This window comes from Emys orbicularis, chromosome 2 (assembly GCF_028017835.1).
Source record: "Emys orbicularis isolate rEmyOrb1 chromosome 2, rEmyOrb1.hap1, whole genome shotgun sequence".
NCBI classification, from domain to species: domain Eukaryota; kingdom Metazoa; phylum Chordata; order Testudines; family Emydidae; genus Emys; species Emys orbicularis.
In genome coordinates this window covers 113,782,648-113,804,754 of record NC_088684.1, presented here as the reverse complement: position 1 = coordinate 113,804,754, position 22,107 = coordinate 113,782,648, and the positions used below count along the sequence as shown (strand labels likewise).

The window sequence follows — 22,107 nt, the reverse complement described above, 5'->3', positions numbered from 1 at the left end:
ATCTAGGCTGATCTTAATCACTCCTCAGTATTCAACTGCAGCTCCCCACTCAACACAGTAAAACACTTCTCCAAAAGTGGAGATACACTTCAGTCCATGATTAGCTTGTCCTTTTTCCCTTGCATCTTTCATAACCTAATGCTTTAGCTGAAGTAGGAATACAAAAAGGTACTTGTATTTTATACAGACCAGCCTACCGTCACTGATTGGCTTGTCAACTGTGCAATTTGCCATTCATTTTCCACAAGCACAGCTGAGCTATCCAGTTCTGTGATAACTAGCTCCTCCCAGCTGGATAACTAGAGCATAACTTGGTCACATTTAATTGATAGGCTAAAGTCTAAAGGCAATTTAGAAGTGACTTCTTAAAGCTTATATTCTAAATAGGCAAACAGCTGTGAATGAACTTTTTTATGAAAGACAGAGCAGGGAAGCCAAACATGTACTTGCTAACTAACTGCAGCTATGACCAAGGAATTAATTTCAAAACTCAAATGTTTGTGGTAACGTCACTCTTCAAATAAAAGGACACATCTGGGCTTAGATTTTTATTGAGGAACTGAATGGTATAAATTGTCTTTGACCTCTCAGACAACTGAATACCCTGACCAATTCCAAACAAAGTGGCAACTGCAAGCACCCATTTGAGTGTGAGAAACAGACTGAAGCCAGAGGCAGTGACATCTGAATTCAAGTACTTTGTAAAAACGAACTTCTATTTGAGATAAGATTAAATATATAAACAAGAGAAAGTACACAGTTAACTGCAGCAATTCACCATAAATCTGGTCATATGATTGACATCTTGAGCACTTAAGAGCAGAACCTTAACATGAGATGTCAAGTTTCTTTTTCTTGATTCTATAATCTCTGTTTTGAAGTTTTGCTCTAGCACAGTCTCTCTACTTTGCAGTCTGTTGCACCATATCATCTATAGGCAACTGATAAGGTAACATGCAGCCTTTTGTGATACATAGAATGAATTCATTTATATAGAGGAAACTAGATTCTTGTTTAGAATGCTATGAGCCTTTCAGAAATCTTTGATTTGGGTGTTAGTTTTAAAGGTTATGACTAATCTTAAGGGTTCAAAAATGCATATTTTCAGGGAGAAGACCCATACATCATTAGAACAATTTTATGCTGGTACAATTAAGCTTGATCCACACCCATTAGACATTCCCCCAAGAGTTTGGGGTGTTAGACATTACAGCCTTCGTGAATAAAGATTAAATGGGAAGTTATTCTGTCTAGCCGGTGGAATGATTTTACCTTAACTACACTATTTACTGTTAAATTTATTAAAACTGTACAATTATCAACTTTACATTTTTGAAGGAAAAAGCATGTGCAAAATACATCTCCTTTTAATGCTAATGATTTCCCCCCCTAAAATAGCAAGCCTATCTCCATTTGTTTGCAATGACTATAGTGTAAGATAAACCCACTACTTTTTTAATCTTGTCGTCTTAGATTGTAATTTCTTTGGACAGGAATTATTGGACTGTTTGTACAGTGCCATCATGATTTGGGGGGCAGGGGGAAAGGTGCTCTTTTGATGGGTCTAGGTTTGGAATCTCGGTCTCCAGCTGAGAAAGGTTAGGTCAGTGTCCTGATTTTAGATACAGGCAGAAGGCTGCCCATCAAGTTAAATAGCCACCCCATATCTCAGGGATGTGCAAACTTTTTGGCCTGAAGGCCATGAACGTAGGGCTGGGGCAGGAAAGGGCTCAGGGCAAGGATTTGAGGTGCAGAGGGCGGGGGGGGGGCTCAGACCTGTGGGTACCTCCCCTGAAGCTCCCATTGGCTGCGGTTCCCTGTTCCCAGCCAATGGGAGCTGCGGGGGGCGGTGCCTGCAGTGCACGGAGCCTTCTGCCCCACAGGACCTGGTGTCGGCTGCTTCTGGGAGCCGCCCGGGGCCACAGCAGGCAAGGAGGCTGCATTAGCTCCGCTGCGCCACGGGGCTGGCAATCCCACGGGCCAGACTGAAAGCCCTGACACACCAGATCCTGCCCGTGGGCCATACTTTGCCCCCGCCATATCTGTACTGAAAAGCAATGGCCTAAGCAGAGTTAGCCCGTCATTTCTATCTAGCAGTAGTTCATATTCACTGTTACTGTGTGCAAACCTGTCATTCTCCCAAAACCATTTAATTATACTAGTATGACTAACTCAGCTATTTGAGTTTGTGGAGTAGGCTCACCTCCCAGCTTTCTGTTGTCTAACCTATTCATGGCTAGTATTGTATCCAAATGGTTGTGCTTACAGCATGTGCAGAACAGGAACCGCTTATTAAGGGACGGGGAGGGGGGCACACCACACACACTGTGGTGGTGAAACCTGTTGCCCTACCGCACAGTGAAACCAGAAAGGAAAGTAGAATACAGTTGTCTTTGTACTGTGGCTGAACTCCGTGTTTATCCACTTCATTAGCTCTAGGAATGAGTATTAGCTGAGGTTCAAATTTTAAACAGTGGCTCTACAGTTAGTAGGCAATACTTTAAAATTACCATGTGTACGTGTCAGAGGGGTAGCCGTGTGAGTCTGGATCTGTAAAAAGCAACAGAGTCCTGTGGCACCTTTAAGACTAACAGATGTATTGGAGCATAAGCTTTCGTGGGTGAATGCTGCATCCGACGAAGTGGGTATTCACCCATGAAAGCTTATGCTCCAATACATCTGTTAGTCTTAAAGGTGCCACAGGACTCTCATGTGTAAGTGGAAACCAAGTTTACAAGAAGCAATGAGCTCACTCCTGCTGGGGGGGAGAGGTGTGTGTGCGCGTGCATGTGTGTGTGCATGAGCAGACATTCAACCTTTTGCAAGTAGTAACCAAAAAGCAGATTAAACACCATTGTGGTGAAAATTAGTTTAGCTTCATGCTTCCTTAGATCAGAATACTCCCTCAGGAACACTTCAATACTTAGCCCTAATGATGCACCACTCATTAAAGTGCTAAACTATTGTGAAAGTTGATAGTGAAATAATTTAGGAAGGTGAGTGCCACTAACAGTAGAAATGCTTGTTCTATATTTAAATTGCACATTTTAAAATACCCTCCCACAACACCCCCTTGCACAAAGTAGATGACAGTCAAGAGTAACTGCTGCAACCACTTGTCAATATTTAGTCCTAAGCCAAGTACAGACAGTAATGTGGAATTCCAATTCATTTAAAAAAAAAAAACTTGACATATTTAATCAAGTTTTAACAAAAAGTTGGCACTGTTCTTCAGAAGTTCTTTCCCAGTCAATATTACATGAAGAATAAACATAAGTTATCAAAGCTATGTAATCATGCAAAATAAAATATTAGGCTTCTTTATTCATCAGTAGGTATCCAAGTTATTCTGCATATAGCAGTGATTAGGCAGAATTTTAAAATATAAAGTGAAAACCAATTTTTGAACTTATCTATAAAGTTAGCCATAATTTGTGTTCTGGTTGATATTTTCTACATGCTGCATATAAACTCCATCTATCAGTTTACATAGTCTATATGCAACAATTTGAGGGAAGTAAAAACTTTCCTTCCCCAACAAACGGAAGCAACCATATTCACCTTTTGTTACCATGATCTATACTGTTAATTTTATAGCTCTGAAGTTATTTACACAAACCTATTTCACAAATACCACAGTAATTTATTCTTCCCACAAAGAAGTGGTAACCTAATTTACCTCTTCATTAGGATAGACATAAATAGTGACTTAATGCTTAACACAATCATGCAAAAAACCTGCCACAATACATGTTTAAAGAACACATTTGAAAAGTGGTGAAGGAATACAATGCTTGAAGTGAAGGAGTTCACTAAGCCTTTTAGGGGCTGAGAATACCCAACCACCGCACAATGTATCGGTTTAATGGCAACACATTATTAGCTATATTTTTGCCTCCATCCCCCCCAAGAAACACTGCAATCCCTTCTAAGGGATAGTTTCTGTAATGTGTTTTGTAAACACCAACATAGACCACAACTACATTCTCCAACTTATTTTTGCCATAAAATAATCAAGTTGTAGAACTAGTACTTTTTAGGATGGCAATATTTCCAGGCATCTCCTTTCTGGAGATGGAGAGAAACTGTCTTTATGGATAAATATAACCAGTTTCCTTCCTGTCAATCTAATGTTAATACTTCCAAATTGAATAGGTACTATTTCTCTGAAATGTCTTTGGCATTTAAGAAAAATCAATACTTTCAAGATAATCACTGGCACCGTACTGGAATGACTCATTGTTTAACATCTGAATCTGTCTCCAGTTAATTTGGGCAACCAATACTGATGGTCTTCTTTACTTTGTTTTTTAGGAGTTCAAAAAAGTTTGGTAATCTGGGCTTCTTTTAGTATCATCTGACTCCATTTCTTCTTACCACAATAGTTCCTGCTACAATGTCATAGGCTGTTCTGTTATGCTGAAAAAATAGCAGCGTAATGAATGCAGGAAAAAAGGAAGCAATAGAAAAATTCTTGATCAAGGCTCGTATTGTAGACCTAGAATGAGAAGGAAATCAGTTTGTTTTAATTTTCAGTCCCTGCCCAGAGAAGTTTTGCCACTGAGCCAGTACCTCAAATGTATGCAGCACAAAGTGAAACATATGGATGTAGAAATCAAGTATTTTAACATGCAAAGCTAAAATATGCCTTTCTGTTTAAGTGATTAAATAGTCAGGACATGATTCTTGGGTCACAGAATCCTGCAGTCTGATAAGACTCAGTGCCAAAGAGACTCAAACTTTAAAGCCAGAAAGGACCATCATGATCCTTTAGTCTGACTTCCTGCACATTGCAGACTACAGAACCTTGCCCACCCACTCCTATAATAAACCCATATTTCAGAAGAAATAGAGCCCCTCAATTCTTTAATGTTAAAAGGCAGACCCCCTCGCTACAAAGTACGTACTGAGAGATCTCATTGTACATGACAGTTTTAATAAGAAAAATTAGCAAAATAATCTTATTTCGAATCATGTACTTTCAACCCTATTAATTTGCGAGTGATACAATTAAGTGAAGAATACTTACGTTGTTATGCTAACATTAGAGGATGGAATCACTAACACACGATTTGGTGCAATAAGTACAGATGTATCACACGTCACAACTCGAAGTCCAAGCAGAAACTTCCCTGGGGTTGCCCCACCAGCTCCCCAAATACAGATAATCTGCAAGAGAAATTAACTATTTTATTTCTGCAATCCATCACTGTTGGTTGCCCAAAATGTATATAATTTTAGTAAGTCTGATCTATAAATAAGAGCAATCCAAATGGCACAGAAGTATAAGTCTTAATCATAATACATTGAATATTTAATTTACATTTATTCTCATGTAGTAAGTTTACATTTATAGTTTTAAAATAAAAGGTTTAAAGTTAGTTTAGCTTGGGTAAGAATTACATGTGTGTGCAGTAAATTGGGTAAAGAGCTAAGCAAATGTAACCAAACCTTGAAAAATAATTGGTTCAAATGCTAAAAAAAAAATGCAACATCTAACAAGACAAGTTTTGGGAGAAAGCTATTCTTGAAATATGGGTAAGAGAACCCTCTCATTAACAAAAACTTGGTTCTTACAGACAAAATGGTTGTGATGAATTTATATTTAATCTCTTAAAATATGGGCCCTTGTAAAGAGATAAAAGACCAGCTTTGACACGGATACATTCAAAGAAAAAGGCCCACACTGCCCAATCCGGTCTTAGCCAAGGTCAATGGAAAGCCAAGAAACGAGCAGCCCCAGACAGCCGAAAATTGGTTCTTCGCTGAAGTAAGCAATTGGCAGTGACATCGCTTGTTTGTTACACTGTATAACAAACACACATGTTTGCTAAGGGCAGTTGCCATTCCTATCTGATCAAGCTGATGCCAGTCAGGATGAGAGAGATGTCCCTAGGATGGGCCTTTTGAAAGTGTACTGATCAACTTATGTTTGCTATTGTATATATGTGTTGATTGCTTATTGTTATTTAGGTTTTTAGAGCAATTGTATAATTTGGCCTTTGGATTTAATAAAGGAATTTATGGTTAAATGAATTTCTAGTAGTATCCTATATTAGTAATTCCAACAACTTCATGGATCAGACACCAGTTGGTGTACTAGTGTTAGATTTCTTAACCAGTTAACTGATCAGTTTTCAAATACTTCTGATAGTCATGGAACAATATTTGACCTGGACATCCAGTTGATAAGTTAGGATTTAATATTCATGACTAGTTACCTCATAGAAGCAGACTAACAACCTGTAGATAAGGGCCACTATCATCATTTTCTGCAAGTCTTCCATGGATGTGTCTTCATCTATTTCTTCTATTATATAATGCATAGCAAACTTGGAAATGTCCCTGTACAAAAGAAGACTTCACTTTAACAAGTGAGCCATTCCACAAGGCTATTGCATTTGACCTTCATTATGGTATTGCCATACCTGCAGCCACCCCTTTGGAACCTAGGCCTGGTCTACACTGAAAGATTATATTGGCATAGTTATGTCCATCAGAGATGTGAAAAAACCACTCCCTTGACAGATGTAGCTTTGTCAGCATAATCCCTAGTGCAGATGCAGCTTGCTGACTCAGCCTCATAGCCCAATTCTACACTACAAATTATGTCGACCTAACTTACGTGGACATACAGCCAGCGCAATTATTAAATAGCTTGTGCGCACAAATTTGGCTCCTTGTGTCAGCAGTGCACATTCTTACCAGGAGTGCTTGGTGTATGGACTATATTGTCAGGGTGGGACATTGCGGGGCAGCTCCTGGAGGCCAGCAACAGTCAACATAAGCAACGCAGTGTCTACACTGATACTGCATCGACCTAATTACATCGACCGTGACAATGCCACTTGGGGAAAGTGGCACAGAGAAGCACATTGGCGGGAGCCAAATTTAAGTGAAGACACTTCCACAGCTAGGTCAACGCAAGGCTGCATATGACCTAACTGTGTAGGCTAGACCAGGCCACAGGCTTTAAGGCCAGAAGGGACCATCATGATCATCTAGTATGACCTCCTGCACATTGCAGTCCACAGAACCTCACCCACCCACTCCTGTAATAGGCCCCTGGCTGAGTTACTGAAGTCCTCAAATCATGATTTAAAGACTTCAAGTTACAGACAATCCACCATTTACTCTTGTTTAAAGCTGCAAGTGACCAATGCCCCATGCTGCAGAGGAAGGTGAAAAAACCCCAGGGTCTCTGCCAATTTGACCTAAGGGAAAATTCCTTCCCAACCCCAAATATGGTGGTCAATTGGACCCTGAACATATCAGCAAGACCCAACATTCAGACACCTTGATAAGAATTCCTTGTAGTAACTCAGAGCCCTCCACATCTAGTGTCTCATCACCAGCTGTTGGGGATATTTGCTACTAGCCGTCGCAGCTTGGCTACATGCCACTGTAAAGTCTCATCATATCATCCCCTCCATAAACGTATCAAGCTCAGTCTTGAAGCCAGTTAGGTTTTATGCCTTCATTGCTCCCCTTGGGAAGCTCTTCCAGAAATTCACTCCTCTGATGGTTAAAAACCTTTGTCTAATTTCAAGCCTAAACTTGTTGATGGCCAGTTTATAGCCATTTGTTCTTGTGTCACCATTGGCACCTACCTTAAATAACTTCTCTCTCCTCCCTGGTATTTATCCCTCTTATGTATTTATAGAGAGCGATCATATCTCCCTATCTCCCCTCAGCCTTTGTTTGGTTAGGCTAAACAAGCCAAGCTCTGAGTCTCCCTTGCATAAGGAAGGTTTTCCATTCCTCTCATCATCCTAGCAGCCCTTCTCTGCATCTGTTCCAGTTTGAATTAAATCTGGGAGACCAGAACTGCACACAGTATTCCAGATGAGGTCTCACCAGTGCCTTGTATAATGGTACTAACACCTCCCTCTCTCTACTCTAAATACCTCACCTAATGCATCCTGCATTAGCCTTTTTCACAGCTGCCTCACATTGGCGATTCATAGTCATCCTGTAATCAACCAGTGCGCCCAGGTCTTTCTCCTCCTCTGTCACTTCAAACTGAGAAGTCCCCAGCTTATAGCAAAAATTCTTTTGTTTGTCCCTACCTGCATGACCTTGCACTACTAAATTTCATCCCATTTCTATTACTCCAGTTTTCAAGGTCATCCAGATCTAGCTCAGTGGTTTCAGCATTGGCCTGCTAAATCCAGGGTTGAGAGTTCAATCCTTGAGGGGGCCATTTAGGGAACTGGGGTAAAAATCTATCTGGGGATTGGACTAGATGATCTCCTGAGGTCCCTTCCAACCCTGATATTCTATGATTCTTGTATGATATTCCCAATATAGAGGAGGACCAGAATAGCTCTCATCTTTTTGTCATCCGCAAATTTTATTAGCGCACACCCACTTTTTGTGTCACCGTCCTTAATACAAATGTTAAATTAGATTGGTTCCAAGACCGATCTCTCAGGAATTTCACTAATAACCTCCCTCCAGTCTGACAGTTCACTATTCAATATGACCCACTGTAGTCTTCCCTTTAACTAGTTCCTTATCCATCTTTCAATTCTCATTAATTCACATCTTCTTCAATTTAATAATTTCCCCCACCTGGAAATGTATCAAATGCCTTACTGAAACTAGGTAGATTAGATCTATTTCATTTCCTGTGTCTAAAAAGATCAGAGGGTCCTGTGGCACCTTTAAGTCTAACAAGTATTGGAGCATAAGCTTTCGTGGGTGAATGCCCATTTCATCAGACGCCATTCACCCACGAAAGCTTATGCTCCAATACTTCTGTTAGTCTTAAAGGTGCCACAGGACCCTCTGTTGCTTTTTACAGATTCAGACTAACACGGCTACCCCTCTGATACTTAAAAAGATCAGTTATCTTTTCAAAGAAAGATCAGGTTGGTCTGGCACAATCTACCTTTTGTAAAACCATGTTGCATTTTATCTCAATTACCTTTTAACCTCTGTCCTTAACTACTTTCTCTTTCAAAATCTGTTCTGAAACCTTGCATACAACTGAGGTCATACTAACAGGCCTGTAGTTTCTCGGATCATTTTTATTCTTCCTTAAAAATAGGTACTACTGTGACTCCTCGCTTAACACTGTAGTTATGTTCCTGAAAAATGCTACTTTAAGCAAAATGATGTTACGTGAATCCAATTTCCCCATAAGAATTAATGTAAATGGGGGGGGGGGGGGGGGTTAAGATTCCAGGGACATTTTTTTCTCCAGACAAAAGACATATATATTATATATACACACACACACACACATATATACACACATACATACATACACAGTATAAGTTTTAAACAATTTAATACTATACACAGCAATGACGATTGGGAAGCTTGGTTGAGGTGGTGCAGTCAGAGGGTGGGATATTTCCCAGGGAATGCCTTGCTGCTAAATGATGAACTAGCACTCGGCTGAGCCCTCAAGGGTTAACATGTTGTTGTTAATATAGCCTCACACTCTACAAGGCAGTAGGAATGGAGGGAGAAGACAATAGACGCATGGCAGTGGCTGCAAACATTCCCTGCGGAAACTGAACATGATGATGAACCCATGCTATCCCACTGGAGCGCACCACTCCCCCCACTTTCCAAACTGCCATGCGTGCGTGTGTGAGAGATGAGAGAGACACGCATTGCCCCTTTAAGTATGCTGACCGCACTCTAAGTACAATGCCTTTTTAAGTAGATCAGCAAGTCAAGACAAAAGCAACAGAGGGTCCTGTGGCACCTTTAAGACTAACAGAAGTATTGGGAGCATAAGCTTTCGTGGGTAAGAACCTCACTTCTTCAGATGCAAGTAATGGAAATCTCCAGAGGCAGGTATAAATCAGTATGGAGATAACGAGGTTAGTTCAGTCAGGGAGGGTGAGGTGCTCTGCTAGCAGTTGAGGTGTGAACACCAAGGGAGGAGAAACTGCTTCTGTAGTTGGATAACCATTCACAGTCTTTGTTTAATCCTGATCTGATGGTGTCAAATTTGCAAATGAACTGGAGCTCAGCAGTTTCTCTTTGGAGTCTGGTCCTGAAGTTTTTTTGCTGTAAGATGGCTACCTTTACATCTGCTATTGTGTGTCCAGGGAGGTTGAAGTGTTCTCCTACAGGTTTTTGTATATTGCCATTCCTGATATCTGACTTGTGTCCATTTATCCTCTTGCGTAGTGACTGTCCAGTTTGGCCAATGTACATAGCAGAGGGGCATTGCTGGCACATGGTGGCATATATAACATTGGTGGACGTGCAGGTGAATGAGCCGGTGATGTTGTAGCTGATCTGGTTAGGTCCTGTGATGGTGTTGCTGGTGTAGATATGTGGGCAGAGTTGGCATCGAGGTTTGTTGCATGGGTTGGTTCCTGAGTTAGAGTTGTTATGGTGCGGTGCGTGGTTGCTGGTGAGAATATGCTTAAGGTTGGCGGGTTGTCTGTGGGCGAGGACTGGCCTGCCTCCCAAGGTCTGTGAAAGTGAGGGATCATTGTCCAGGATGGGTTGTAGATCACTGATGATGCGTTGGAGAGGTTTAAGCTGAGGACTGTAGGTGATGGCCAGTGGAGTTCTGTTGGTTTCTTTTTTGGGCCTGTCTTGTAGCAGGAGGCTTCTGGGTACACGTCTGGCTCTGTTGATTTGTTTCTTTATTTCCTTGTGTGGGTATCGTAGTTTTGAGAACGCTTGGTGAAGATCTTGTAGGCGTTGGTCTCTGTCTGAGGGGTTGGAGCAGATGCGATTGTACCTCAGTGCTTGGCTGTAGACGATGGATCGTGTGGTGTGTCCGGGGTGGAAGCTGGAGGCATGAAGGTAGGCGTAGCGGTCGGTGGGTTTTCGGTATAGGGTGGTGTTAACGTGGCCATCGCTTATTTGTACGGTGGTGTCTAGGAAGTGGACCTCCCGTGTAGACTGGTCCAGGCTGAGGTTGATGGTGGGGTGGAAGCTGTTGAAATCATGGTGGAATTCTTCCAGGGTCTCCTTCCCATGGGTCCAGATGATGAAGATGTCATCAATGTAGCGTAGGTAGAGAAGGGGCGTGAGTGGACGAGAGCTGAGGAAGCGTTGTTCCAGGTCAGCCATAAAAATGTTGGCATATTGTGGGGCCATGCGGGTGCCCATAGCGGTGCCACTGGTCTGGAGGTATATATTGTCACCAAATTTGAAATAATTGTGCGTGAGGATAAAGTCACAGAGCTCAGCAATAAGTTGTGCTGTGTCATCATCAGGGATACTGTTCCTGACAGCTTGTATTCCATCTGTGTATGGGATGTTTGTGTAGAGAGCCTCTACATCCATGGTGGCTAGGATGGTGTTTTCTGGGAGGTCACCAATGCACTGTAGTTTTCTCAGGAAATCTGTGGTGTCACGGAGATAGCTGGGAGTGCTGGTGGCGTAGGGTCTGAGTAGGGAGTCCACATATCCAGACAGTCCTTCAGTGAGAGTGCCAATGCCCGAGATGATGGGGCATCCAGGATTTCCAGGTTTGTGGATCTTGGGTAGTAGACAGAATAACCCCGGTCGGGGCTCTAAGGGTATGTTGATTTGTTCCTGTGTTAGTGTAGGGAGTGTCCTGAGTAGATGGTGCAGTTTCTTAGTGTATTCCTCAGTGGGATCTGAGGAAAGTGGCCTGTAGAATTTGGTATTGGAGAGTTGTCTGGCAGCCTCCTTCTGGTAGTCAGACCTGTTCATGATGACAACAGCACCTCCTTTATCAGCCTCTTTGATGATAATGTCAGGGTGGTTTCTGAGGCTGTGGATGGCATTGCGTTCTGCACGACTTAGGTTATAAGGCAAGCAATGTTGTTTTTCCACAATTTCTGCCTGTGCACGTCGGCGGAAGCATTCTATGTATAGGTCCAGACTGTCATTTCGACCCTCAGGCGGAGTCCATGTGGAGTTGTTCTTCCTGTGTTGTTGGTGGGAGGGTATCTGTGTATCAGTGCGGTGTTCAGTGTTATCTTGAAAATATTCTTTGAGTCAGAGGTGGCGAAAGTAGGCTTCCAGATCACCGCAGAACTGTATCATGTTCGTGGGTGTGCTGGGGCAAAAAGAGAGTCCCCGAGATAGGACAGACTCTTCTGCTGGGTTGAGTGTGTAGCTGGATAAATTGACGATATTGCTGGGTGAGTTAGGGGTACCCCTGTTGTGGCCCCATGTGGCAGGTAGGATTTTAGACAGCTTACGGTCCTTTTTCCTTTGTAGAGAGGTGAAGTGTGTAATGTAGATCTCCTGTCTTATTTTAGTAAAGTCCATTTGTGTGGAGGGTTGGTTATTTATGAAAGTCTCCAGGTTGGAGAGCTCTTCCTTGATGTTTTTCTGTTTGCTGTATAGGATGCTGATCAGGTGGTTCCTCAGTTTCTTTGATAGTGTATGGCATAATCTCTCACTGTGGTCTGTGCAGTATGTAGATAGCAATGGATTTTTCACCTTCAGTCCATTTGGTATGATGTCCATCCGTTTGCATTTGGAAAGGAAGATGATATCTGTCTGTATTTGTGCAAGTTTCTTCATGAGGTTGATAGATTTCCATTCCATACGGCTAAATGCAGTGCCTTGCATGGTGTCAAGTATCAGAGCCGTGTTAGTCTGAATCTGTAACTAACACTTCAACCTCCCTGGACACACAATAGCAGATGTAAAGGTAGCCATCTTACAGCAAAAAAACTTCAGGACCAGACTCCAAAGAGAAACTGCTGAGCTCCAGTTCATTTGCAAATTTGACACCATCAGATCAGGATTAAACAAAGACTGTGAATGGTTATCCAACTACAGAAGCAGTTTCTCCTCCCTTGGTGTTCACACCTCAACTGCTAGCAGAGCACCTCACCCTCCCTGACTGAACTAACCTCGTTATCTCCATACTGATTTATACCTGCCTCTGGAGATTTCCATTACTTGCATCTGAAGAAGTGAGGTTCTTACCCACGAAAGCTTATGCTCCCAATACTTCTGTTAGTCTTAAAGGTGCCACAGGACCCTCTGTTGCTTTTTACAGATTCAGACTAACACGGCTACCCCTCTGATACAAGTCAAGACAGCAGCTGCTGCCAGCAAGCTCCCGCCGTCCTAAGCCCTGTCGTGTCCACCCCCTGCTCTGTGGAGATGGGGTACAGGAGCAGGTGGAGGGGGACATCCTGACATCAGCACCCCTCTTCCCCCCTGCCCAGCAAGCAGGAGGCTCCTGGGAGCAGCTCCAAGGCAGAGGGCAGGAGCAGCACACAGCAGTGGGGGGAGGGACACCTAAACTGCCCGGCAATTGACAGCCTGCTGGCCAGCTGCCACACAAGGAAGTTAGGGGAGCTGATATGGGGGCTGCCGGTCCACTCTGGTTCCAAGCCTCCACCAGCTAGGTCCAACGGGCTGCTCTTCCTGCAAGCAATGGACAAAGCAGGCGGCTGTCAAACAACATTATAAGGGAGCATTGCGCAACTTTAAACGAGCACATTCTCTAATAGATCAGCGACGTAACAACAAAACAACGTTATCCTGGACGACGTTAAGTGAAGAGTTACTGTATCATATAGTTAAACGGTACAACTCCTATGGACATAGTTACAGCAATGCAAAGGTGCTTTATACTGATATAGCTATTCCCATACAGGAAGGAGAATAAGGGCTTGGCTACACTTGCGAGTTACAGCGCAATAAAGGAGCCCTGGGAGCACTAGCTCACTACCTGTCCACGTAGAGCGCTCTGACGTGGGGGGTTGTCTGTAAGCGAGGACAGGTCTGTCTCACCCCCCAACCTAAAGCAAATACTCACCAGCAACCACACATCACTGAACAAAAACACTGACCCAGGAACCTATCCTTGTAACAAAGCCCGATGCCAACTCTGTCCACATATCTATTCAAGTGACACCATCATAGGGCCTAATCACATCAGCTATACCATCAGGGGCTCGTTCACCTGCACATCTACCAATGTGATATATGCCATCATGTGCCAGCAATGCCCCTCTGCCATGTACATTGGCCAAACCGGACAGTCTCTACGCAAAAGAATTAATGGACACAAATCTGACATCAGGAACCATAATACTCAAAAACCAGTGGGAGAACACTTTAACCTGTCTGGCCATTCTTTGACAGACCTGCGGGTGGCTATCTTAAAACAGAAAAACTTCAAAAACAGACTCCAACGAGAGACTGCTGAGCTGGAATTGATATGCAAACTAGACACAATCAACTCAGGGCTAAATAGGGATTGGGAATGGCTGAGCCATTACAAACATTGAATCTATCTCCCCTTGTAAGTATTCTCACACTTGCTTCTTATCAAACTGTCTGTACTGGGCTATCTTGATTATCACTTCAAAAGTTTTTTTTTTTTTTCTCCTCTCTTACTTAATTGGCCTCTCAGACTTGGTAAGACAACTCCCACCTGTTCATGCTCTCTGTATGTGTGTATATATATCTCCTCAATATATGTTTCACTCTATATGCATCCGAAGAAGTGGGTTGTAGCCCACGAAAGCTTATGCTCTAATAAATTTGTTAGTCTCTAAGGTGCCACAAGTACTCCTGTTATTTTTGAGTAGAAAAAAGTTTTTCCATGATTAGGATAGCAGTAGTCCCTATAGCTCCTAATCAAGATCAAACCCCATTGTGCTACATGCTGTGCAAATATGTAGCTACAAGCCCTGCCCTGAACAGTTTACTTTACTTGGAGAAAAATTTCAAAGAGGCAAGGAGAAGCGGACAAGAGTAAAAAACTGGATCATGTGGTTACATAGATTAGCTATGTTGCAGCCTTGTGATTCCAGTTATTCTATTTCAAATTAACTCACCTTTCCCATAACTGCTACACACACACAGACATCATTGGTTGGCTCTCTTAAGTATCACAGCAGAAATGAGTCTGTAGAGAGCAGTAGTCTTATGGATTAATTCAGCGTTCCAAGCATAAGGGCACGCACAGAAAGAATGGAGATGTTTGCAAAAGCAGATAAATCAGCCTTAAAAATCTGCATCATTTGTGCAGAAGATAGGGGAACAAACTGAATTAGAAAGGGCTTTTAAGTTGAGAAAAAGCAGTCATCTGTAGCAGATTCCCTCCATTCCTTCTTTTCAACCAAGGAACAGAACCATTTTGACCTCTTAACAGGCCACTTCTGGGCTACTGCACCAGGTTCATTATGCCTCCTTCATTATTCTAGATTGCCTCTTAGTTTTATTAAAGTAGATCCTTCCTCTGTATACCCACTTGCAGAATCTGGTGCCCCAGGTGTTGAGCTGAGGGGCTGTCTTGAAAAGCAATATCCTTTGAGGGGCGCACAAGAGATTTTACAGGAAGAAAGCTTCATCACCCAACTCTGTATAAGGGAGGGGAGCCTCAATTACCTCAGTTCCTTCTCTGCTGCCACAGACAGCAAATGGTACTTGCCTTCCTGTCCTAAGGCTAGATCTTCCCTTACTCTAGATTATTTTCATATAATGAGTCAGTGCACAGTATAGGATAGTTTAGAGTACACACACTGCCCTTGTCCTGGGGAACAACTGACTCTCCGCTGTAACCAAGTTGAGCCCCAAGCTCTTCAAGATGTGCACCTCCTGACTGATCATGCCTTACACATCCAGTACCTTCTACGTCTGGGTTATCAAGTGGGTCTCGCACCGCTTGCCACACCCTCACTCCCTCCCACCCGTACTAGAAGGGGGAGACACTTGAGGCTCAAGGTTCATCTGGTTTTTCCATGGCTACAGCCTGATATTCAGATGGGGCCATTGAGGGAACCGAGACTAGCCTCTGTGCCAAGGTCCTCTGACACAGGACCCAAGACAGATATTGCCATTCTGGCCTTAGTGTTGCTGTCTCTCACAGGTCCAAAACTGGAATGTCTTCAGCCTTATACCAGGAGCAAATCCCTTATCCAGCATTGTTAGCAGCAGCTAAATCAGAAGTGGCACAGAAGACCAAACCATCACTGTCTACTGAGGCTCTAAAAGTCTTGGCGACGATGCAGGAAAAACTCATCTCGGCACCTACTCCTCATTTGGCACCAACTTTGGACTTATCTTCCAGTGCCAGTACCTTTGTAGTGATACTGCAAGTCCATTCAGATGCCCATCAGGGAAAAGAAAGCAGACCTTTCCACAAGAGGGGCAGAGTTATCCCTTTCCTCCTTTTTTATTATGAACCAGTATTTGAGGATCTTGATGGATGATCAGCTGAACATGAGGTCCAGGTGAGATGCTGTGGCCAAAAGGGCTAATGCAATCCTTGGATGTATAGACATAGGAATATCTAGTAGAATTAGGGAGACTGCATTATCTCTATTTGGCACTGGTGCAACACCCACTGGAATACTATTTTCAGTTCTGATACCCACAATTCAGGAAGGATGTTGATAAATTGGAGAGGGTACAGAGAAGAGCCATGAGAATGATTAAATTATTGGAAAACATGCCTTATAGTGAAAGGCTCAAGGAGCTCAATCTTTTAGCTTAACCAAGAGAAGGTTAAGGGGTGACTTCATCAGTCTAAAACTACCTACACGGGAAACAAATTCAATAGAGGGCTCTTCAATCTAGCAAAGGTATAAGAAGATCTGAAGCTAGACAATTCAGACTAGAAGGCACAAGGGACAAGTTTTTAAACAGCAAAGGTAATAACCATTGGAACTTACCAAGGGCTGCAGTGGATTCTCCATCACTGACAATTTTTAAATCAAGATTTGATGTTTTTTCTAATTTTTCTAGTTCAAACACAAATTAATTCAGGAGGTCATGCTAGATGATCCCAGTGGTCTCTTCTGACTTTATAATCTATGAATGTTCTCGTGCAACATGTTCTCAAGTAGCATTTAAAATTACATTTTATACAAGAAGGAAAGAAAACAGTCAAGGTTGACAGGTTCCACATCTGACTTATCTTACCCCCTACCCATACTAAAGAATTGCAAACAAGTGTTTTGTTTAGTAAATGCTACTTAGCCCTTTTCTTTAAAATAAATAAATAAAAATTCCACACCAAAGACCGTGGAATTTGTGTAGAACAACTGATGGAGGAAACCCTCCAATATATCAGCTTTCAAAGTTTTTCTAAACAGGGCACGTGAGATTTTTGAAAAACCCTGATAGTGTCTTTTAAAAGTACAAGCTAGTTTAAAGTGTTTTCCCAACTGCTCGTACTCAGAAATTTCATTTTTAAACAAATTGTGAGTGCCAACTACTATGCTTAACAAAAAAAAGTAAACATTTGAGAGCATTTCTAGGCATGTACAGTAACTTTTTATAATACACACACCTGTATAATGTATCACTTTAATAAAGATCTATTTTTAAAAGACAAAATATGTTTGAAAGGAGCCTCTTATCAATTAAGGTTCCAGCATGTGCTTCTCCTCTGTGCAACCCTAGCTACTCCAAAATGCACATTATATATATATATTCTTTAATCACAAGAGTGAAAAGCTTTATATAATAATGCCTTAAATGGTTTAACTTACTTTATTCCACTGAGATGCATAATACTTAAGACAATGGTTGCCTTTATAAAGAAAAGAATAAAGAAATCCACCATCTCTGCTATAAACCTGTGTGCCAAGGATGGGATAATGTATTCCCGACCTGTAACAAAAACATTTAATTACCCAAAATTTCACTGTGCTAAAGCAATTTATAACTTAAACCTGAACGTACATTAGTTTGCGCTATACAGAATAAGAGGCAATATTAAAATGGTATTCCACATTGTCCCACTGCAGGGAACATTTTAAAATCCTTATTCTGACCCATGAAAGCCCATATCCTTTTTATTCAATTACCTCCTTAACATGTAAATAAAAATAAAATAAATTAATGGAGATATCCCATCTCCTAAAACTGGAAGGGACCTTGAAAGGTCATCAAGTCCAGCCCCCTGCCTTCACTAGCAGGACCAAGTACTGATTTTGCCCCAGATCCCTAAGTGACCCCCTCAAGGATTGAATTCACAACCCTGGGTTTAGCAGGCCAATGCTCAAACCACTGAGCTATCTCCCCCCTCCCCAATACTGTACTTTGATACAATGGGAATTGGATGACAAGTTACCTAAGCATGTACCTAAACCAAGTAACATATCTTTGCTGTTGCTCTTCCTCATCCCATCCCTGCTCCGTTTGAGTCACATATTACACCTAAGTAACTAGACATGGTCCCACCCTTGAAGAGCTTACTTTTTGTAGTGTACCATTTTTGCATTCTACTATGATATTTACAAGGAACTTGATATAGAATGTTTTCCTGCAATTTATTTTTTTATCTGGGATTAAAACTGCCTCCTTCCCACCACTCACTCATTCTACCTTAGAGGAAGACTTCAGAAAGAGCTGAGCACCAGCCCTGTGAAAATCAGGCAGGGTCCTTTTAGATATCTCAAGTCAGGTTCCTGAAAATCAGGTATCCTAAATGCCTAGCCACTCTTGGCACCAGATTTTTTTTTTTTTTTTTAAAAACAGAACCAAAGACCAAGAAGTTGTCTATTTTTTTAAACTTCAGGAGAAGTAGACAGGTGGTGATAGTAATAATACGAGAAACTTTTTTTTTTTAAACCAAAAGGACAAGTGTCATATAAAAGAATTGTAGTTAGGCTGATTCTCCACATTGTATTTCCTCAGCAGCACTTACAGAAGCGCCTGTATGAAACTTATATTCTAACAATTACAATTTAAAATATTCATCCACCTGACTTAATATAACCATATTTGTTAAAATTCACACAAGTATATTTTGGAAGGGAGAAGGAACCCTTTACTATTCCACTTCTTCCCCCATAAAAAACTTCACCACAATAACCTCTCCTACCTAAAAAGCCATCTTCACAAGGCATCCACAGAAGCTGCACAAATGGCACTCTGAATACTAGCCTCAACAAGTTGCTTGAGAGCAGCACAAAGCTCTCAGCCTCTGTGTTCTTGTTTTTAAATGGCAAACACAGTTGGAAGAGTGATTAGGTAAGAAGGGCACCTTCTTAATATTTGCTTCTGCGCATCTTCCTTTTATATCTGCTTACCTCACTGACAAAGTTACTCTCATTAATGCTAAAGAGCAGCAAAACAGATTCAATTCCCATTCTTGCATTGTCATAGTTGTCAAATAAATTCTAATTGTACAATCTTTAACCAAAGATGACGCAAGAATGTGAAGAACACAGCTTGACTTCCTCACACCAAGTTGAGCATGCAGTACCAGAAGGTAGAAATCAAATGAACTTTCTAAAATGAGCATGTTTAATATGAAAGTTAGTGATATGGAACCTCTCATTTTATTCTTCTGACTATAGCCACACTAATATATTAAATGCAGCAACAACTGGTTAAGATGAACGGTAAGTGTTAAGACTGTGAAAGTCAGGACTTAAATATGACACACTTGTTAAAGTGTCTTCAAATTCTTAAATCTATTAACATGGATGGTGCTACTAATATAATACTGCATATGCTATTCTTTGAGGATAACTGTCTATGGTACATTAAGAAGAATTATTTTATTGCTTCCATGAAATTCTGACTGTGGTCACAACTATCCTTGATATTCAAAATCACTTTCAGATGCCAGTAGAACACAAAGTACCAAGTATCTGTCATTCCACACATTGTCCCCTGGCATAGCAGATTAGTGTACTAACTTCTGAAGACGAGGATAAAATTGTTGATTCAAGAATAAAATGTTGATTTTATTTAGTATTTGGATCACCCAGGGGCAGCTCCAGGCACCAAGCGTGTGCCTGGGGTGGCAAGCCGTGGGGGGCGGCCTGCCGGTCGCTGTGGGGGCGGCAGTGAGGCAGCCTTCAGCGGCATGCCTGCGGGAGGTCCACCAGTCCCGTAGCTTCGGCGGCTGGCACGCCGAAGGCGCGGGACCGGTGGACCTCCCGCAGGTATGCCGCCGAATCCACGTTAGCAGCGGTCCTCCCACAGGCATGCCACAGAAGGCTGCCTCACTGCCGTGCTTGGGGTAGCAAAATACATAGAGCTGCCCCTGGGATCATCACCATTTCTTTCATTAGGCAGCTAAAGGGGTTGTCATGCACCCAAGTTCAGAGGCACTAAACAATCCCAATAATATCTGTGCTTCTACAAAGCCCTTTGAGGATTTTGAGAAGCGTTGCAACCTTAACATCTAAACCTCATTAGTCATAGTTCCCTGTAGTAAAATGAAGAAACTGAAGCACAGAGATTAAGTTTGCCTACACATCATAAACCAGTGGCAGGGCCTGGAATGAAATACAGAAGCTCCCATTCCCAGGCCAACCACAACGCTACGCTTCGAAAATATAAAACGCTAAATATTAGAGCCGAAGACGGGCTCTGTGTAACTTGTCTCTCCCCCCAACAGCAGCCAGTCCAATAATCCCACCTAATCCAGAACAGCAAAGCCCCATCGCTGACAAGCCTGGTCCAAAATCTGCCTGGGGACCGGGCGTGGGATAGGTGGCAAGGGTAGCGCTTTGCACTCACAGCACTGGGGCGACGGAACTCCCAGGACACCCCGGCCAGTCAGTTCAGAGATCCCGCCGGGGCCACCCGCTCGAGCCAGAACCACTCGTTAGGAGGCTCCTTCCCCAGCTGCCCCTGAGCCTTCACCTCGGCCTGGGTCTCCCCCCCCCGACATCTCACCTGCCGGCCGGCCGCTCTCCCTCGGGGCGCTGCTGGCGGCGGGGCCGGGCCTGGGCACCGCGGCCAGGCGCGCGGCTCCGGGCCAGGCGGGCGGCGCGCGGGGTCCCGGCGCGGCGGGGGCGGCGAGGAGGTAGCAGGGGGCGTAGTAGGCGGGCGGCGGGGGGCAGCCGGGGGCGGCGGGCGGGCCCGGGCTGCCGTAGGGGGCGGCGGCGAGGAGCGCGGGGAGGCTGCTCTGCCAGCTCCAGTAGCCGCAGTACGAGTCCCAGAGCCACTGGTGCACGCGCCGCGCGTACTCCCCCGCGCTCAGCGCCTTGGCCTCGGAGCCCTCGCCCCCCGCCGCCGCCTCAGGCTCGCCCGGGGCTGCCGCGACCTCCGCCATAGCCCCGTCCCCTCCTCTACCTTCCCTGTGACGCACACACGTTCCCTGACTTCCCGCCCTGACTGCGCAGGCGCGGGGAGCCGCTCCAGCCAATCCACTTGCCAGGACGGGGGCAGCATGAGAAAAACGGAAGAGCTCTCCCCTTCCCCCCCCCTACTGCGGGGAGATGGTATCGTCCAGGGTTGAGCGGATAAAGCAGGAGCTCCTGGGGCTGGGGGGGCGGAGCGCGGGAGCTCGGAGTCCCGGGAATGGAATTGCGGGGGGCGGGGCACTGTAGCGACACCCCTTTCCATCCGCCCAGGTTCAGTGCAATGGGGCCGCCCCTAAATCAGGTGACCCGGCTGGGGCTGGGAGGATGGTTCCTAATGCTGAGCGTTTCAGGGTCACCGGGGTGGGCGGGTCTAGGGAAATCACCTCCCGAAACGTGTTACCCAATTCATGGCGAGCCCCCAGGAGACTGCCCTGCCCACCTGGTGACAAAGAAGAGAGATTCCCCGCACCCCCCTAACTCCCCCCGCCACTGCTCTCAGAGGAGGGTCGGACCTGCTTGGCAGTGGGTTTTGTCACCTGTGTCCTGTCATTGCTGACCCTTTGTGGTCCCGAGGCAGGTGCACGTGGCCACCTCAGCTTTCTCTCTCCTTTTTCCAGTTTGGCCTCATTGCTTTTTGAGGAGAAGTCTTTAGTGGTGTCTGCTGATTTGAGAAAAATATCCTTCTCGTGCTTCCTCCTAGTGAGTACATAAGAACGGCCATAGTGGGTCAGATCAATGGTCTGTCTAGCCCAGTATCCTGTCTTCTGACAGTGGCCAGTGCCAGGTGCTTTAGAGGCAATGAACAGAAAAGGGCAATAATCCAGTGATGGATCCTGTCCACTCCCAGCTTCTGGCAATCAGAGGCTAGGGACGCTCAGAGCATAGGGTTCTGTCCCTGACCATCTTGGCTCATAGCCATTGATAGACCTATCCTCCTTGAGTAAAAAGTGTTTCTCTGGTCCCCACTAGGTTTAGACTGCTTGTGCCTCCTGCTTTCTGCCTCTAGGTTATGGTCACTGTACTTGGTTAGAGTTCGCGTGAGTCTTAACACATTTCACTGCAGTGTGAGGTAGTCTTTTTGTCTGATAGGTCTATGTACGGATCAGTACTCCGCAGCTAAAGGTGC

General features: G+C 43.8%; 1 protein-coding gene across 1 annotated transcript; it reads right to left on the bottom strand.

The window, feature by feature from the left end:
* Positions 1-535: 535 nt before the first annotated feature.
* FAM8A1 (family with sequence similarity 8 member A1) lies at positions 536-20,950 on the bottom strand. Its single transcript, XM_065397828.1, has 5 exons — positions 20,572-20,950; positions 17,424-17,544; positions 6,222-6,345; positions 5,030-5,169; positions 536-4,498 (listed from the first exon to the last, which is right to left on the bottom strand). The coding sequence occupies exons 1-5, from the start codon at positions 20,948-20,950 to the stop codon at positions 4,354-4,356; spliced, it is 909 nt and encodes a 302-aa protein (XP_065253900.1). The 3' UTR covers positions 536-4,353.
* Between the last annotated feature and the right edge of the window lie 1,157 nt (positions 20,951-22,107).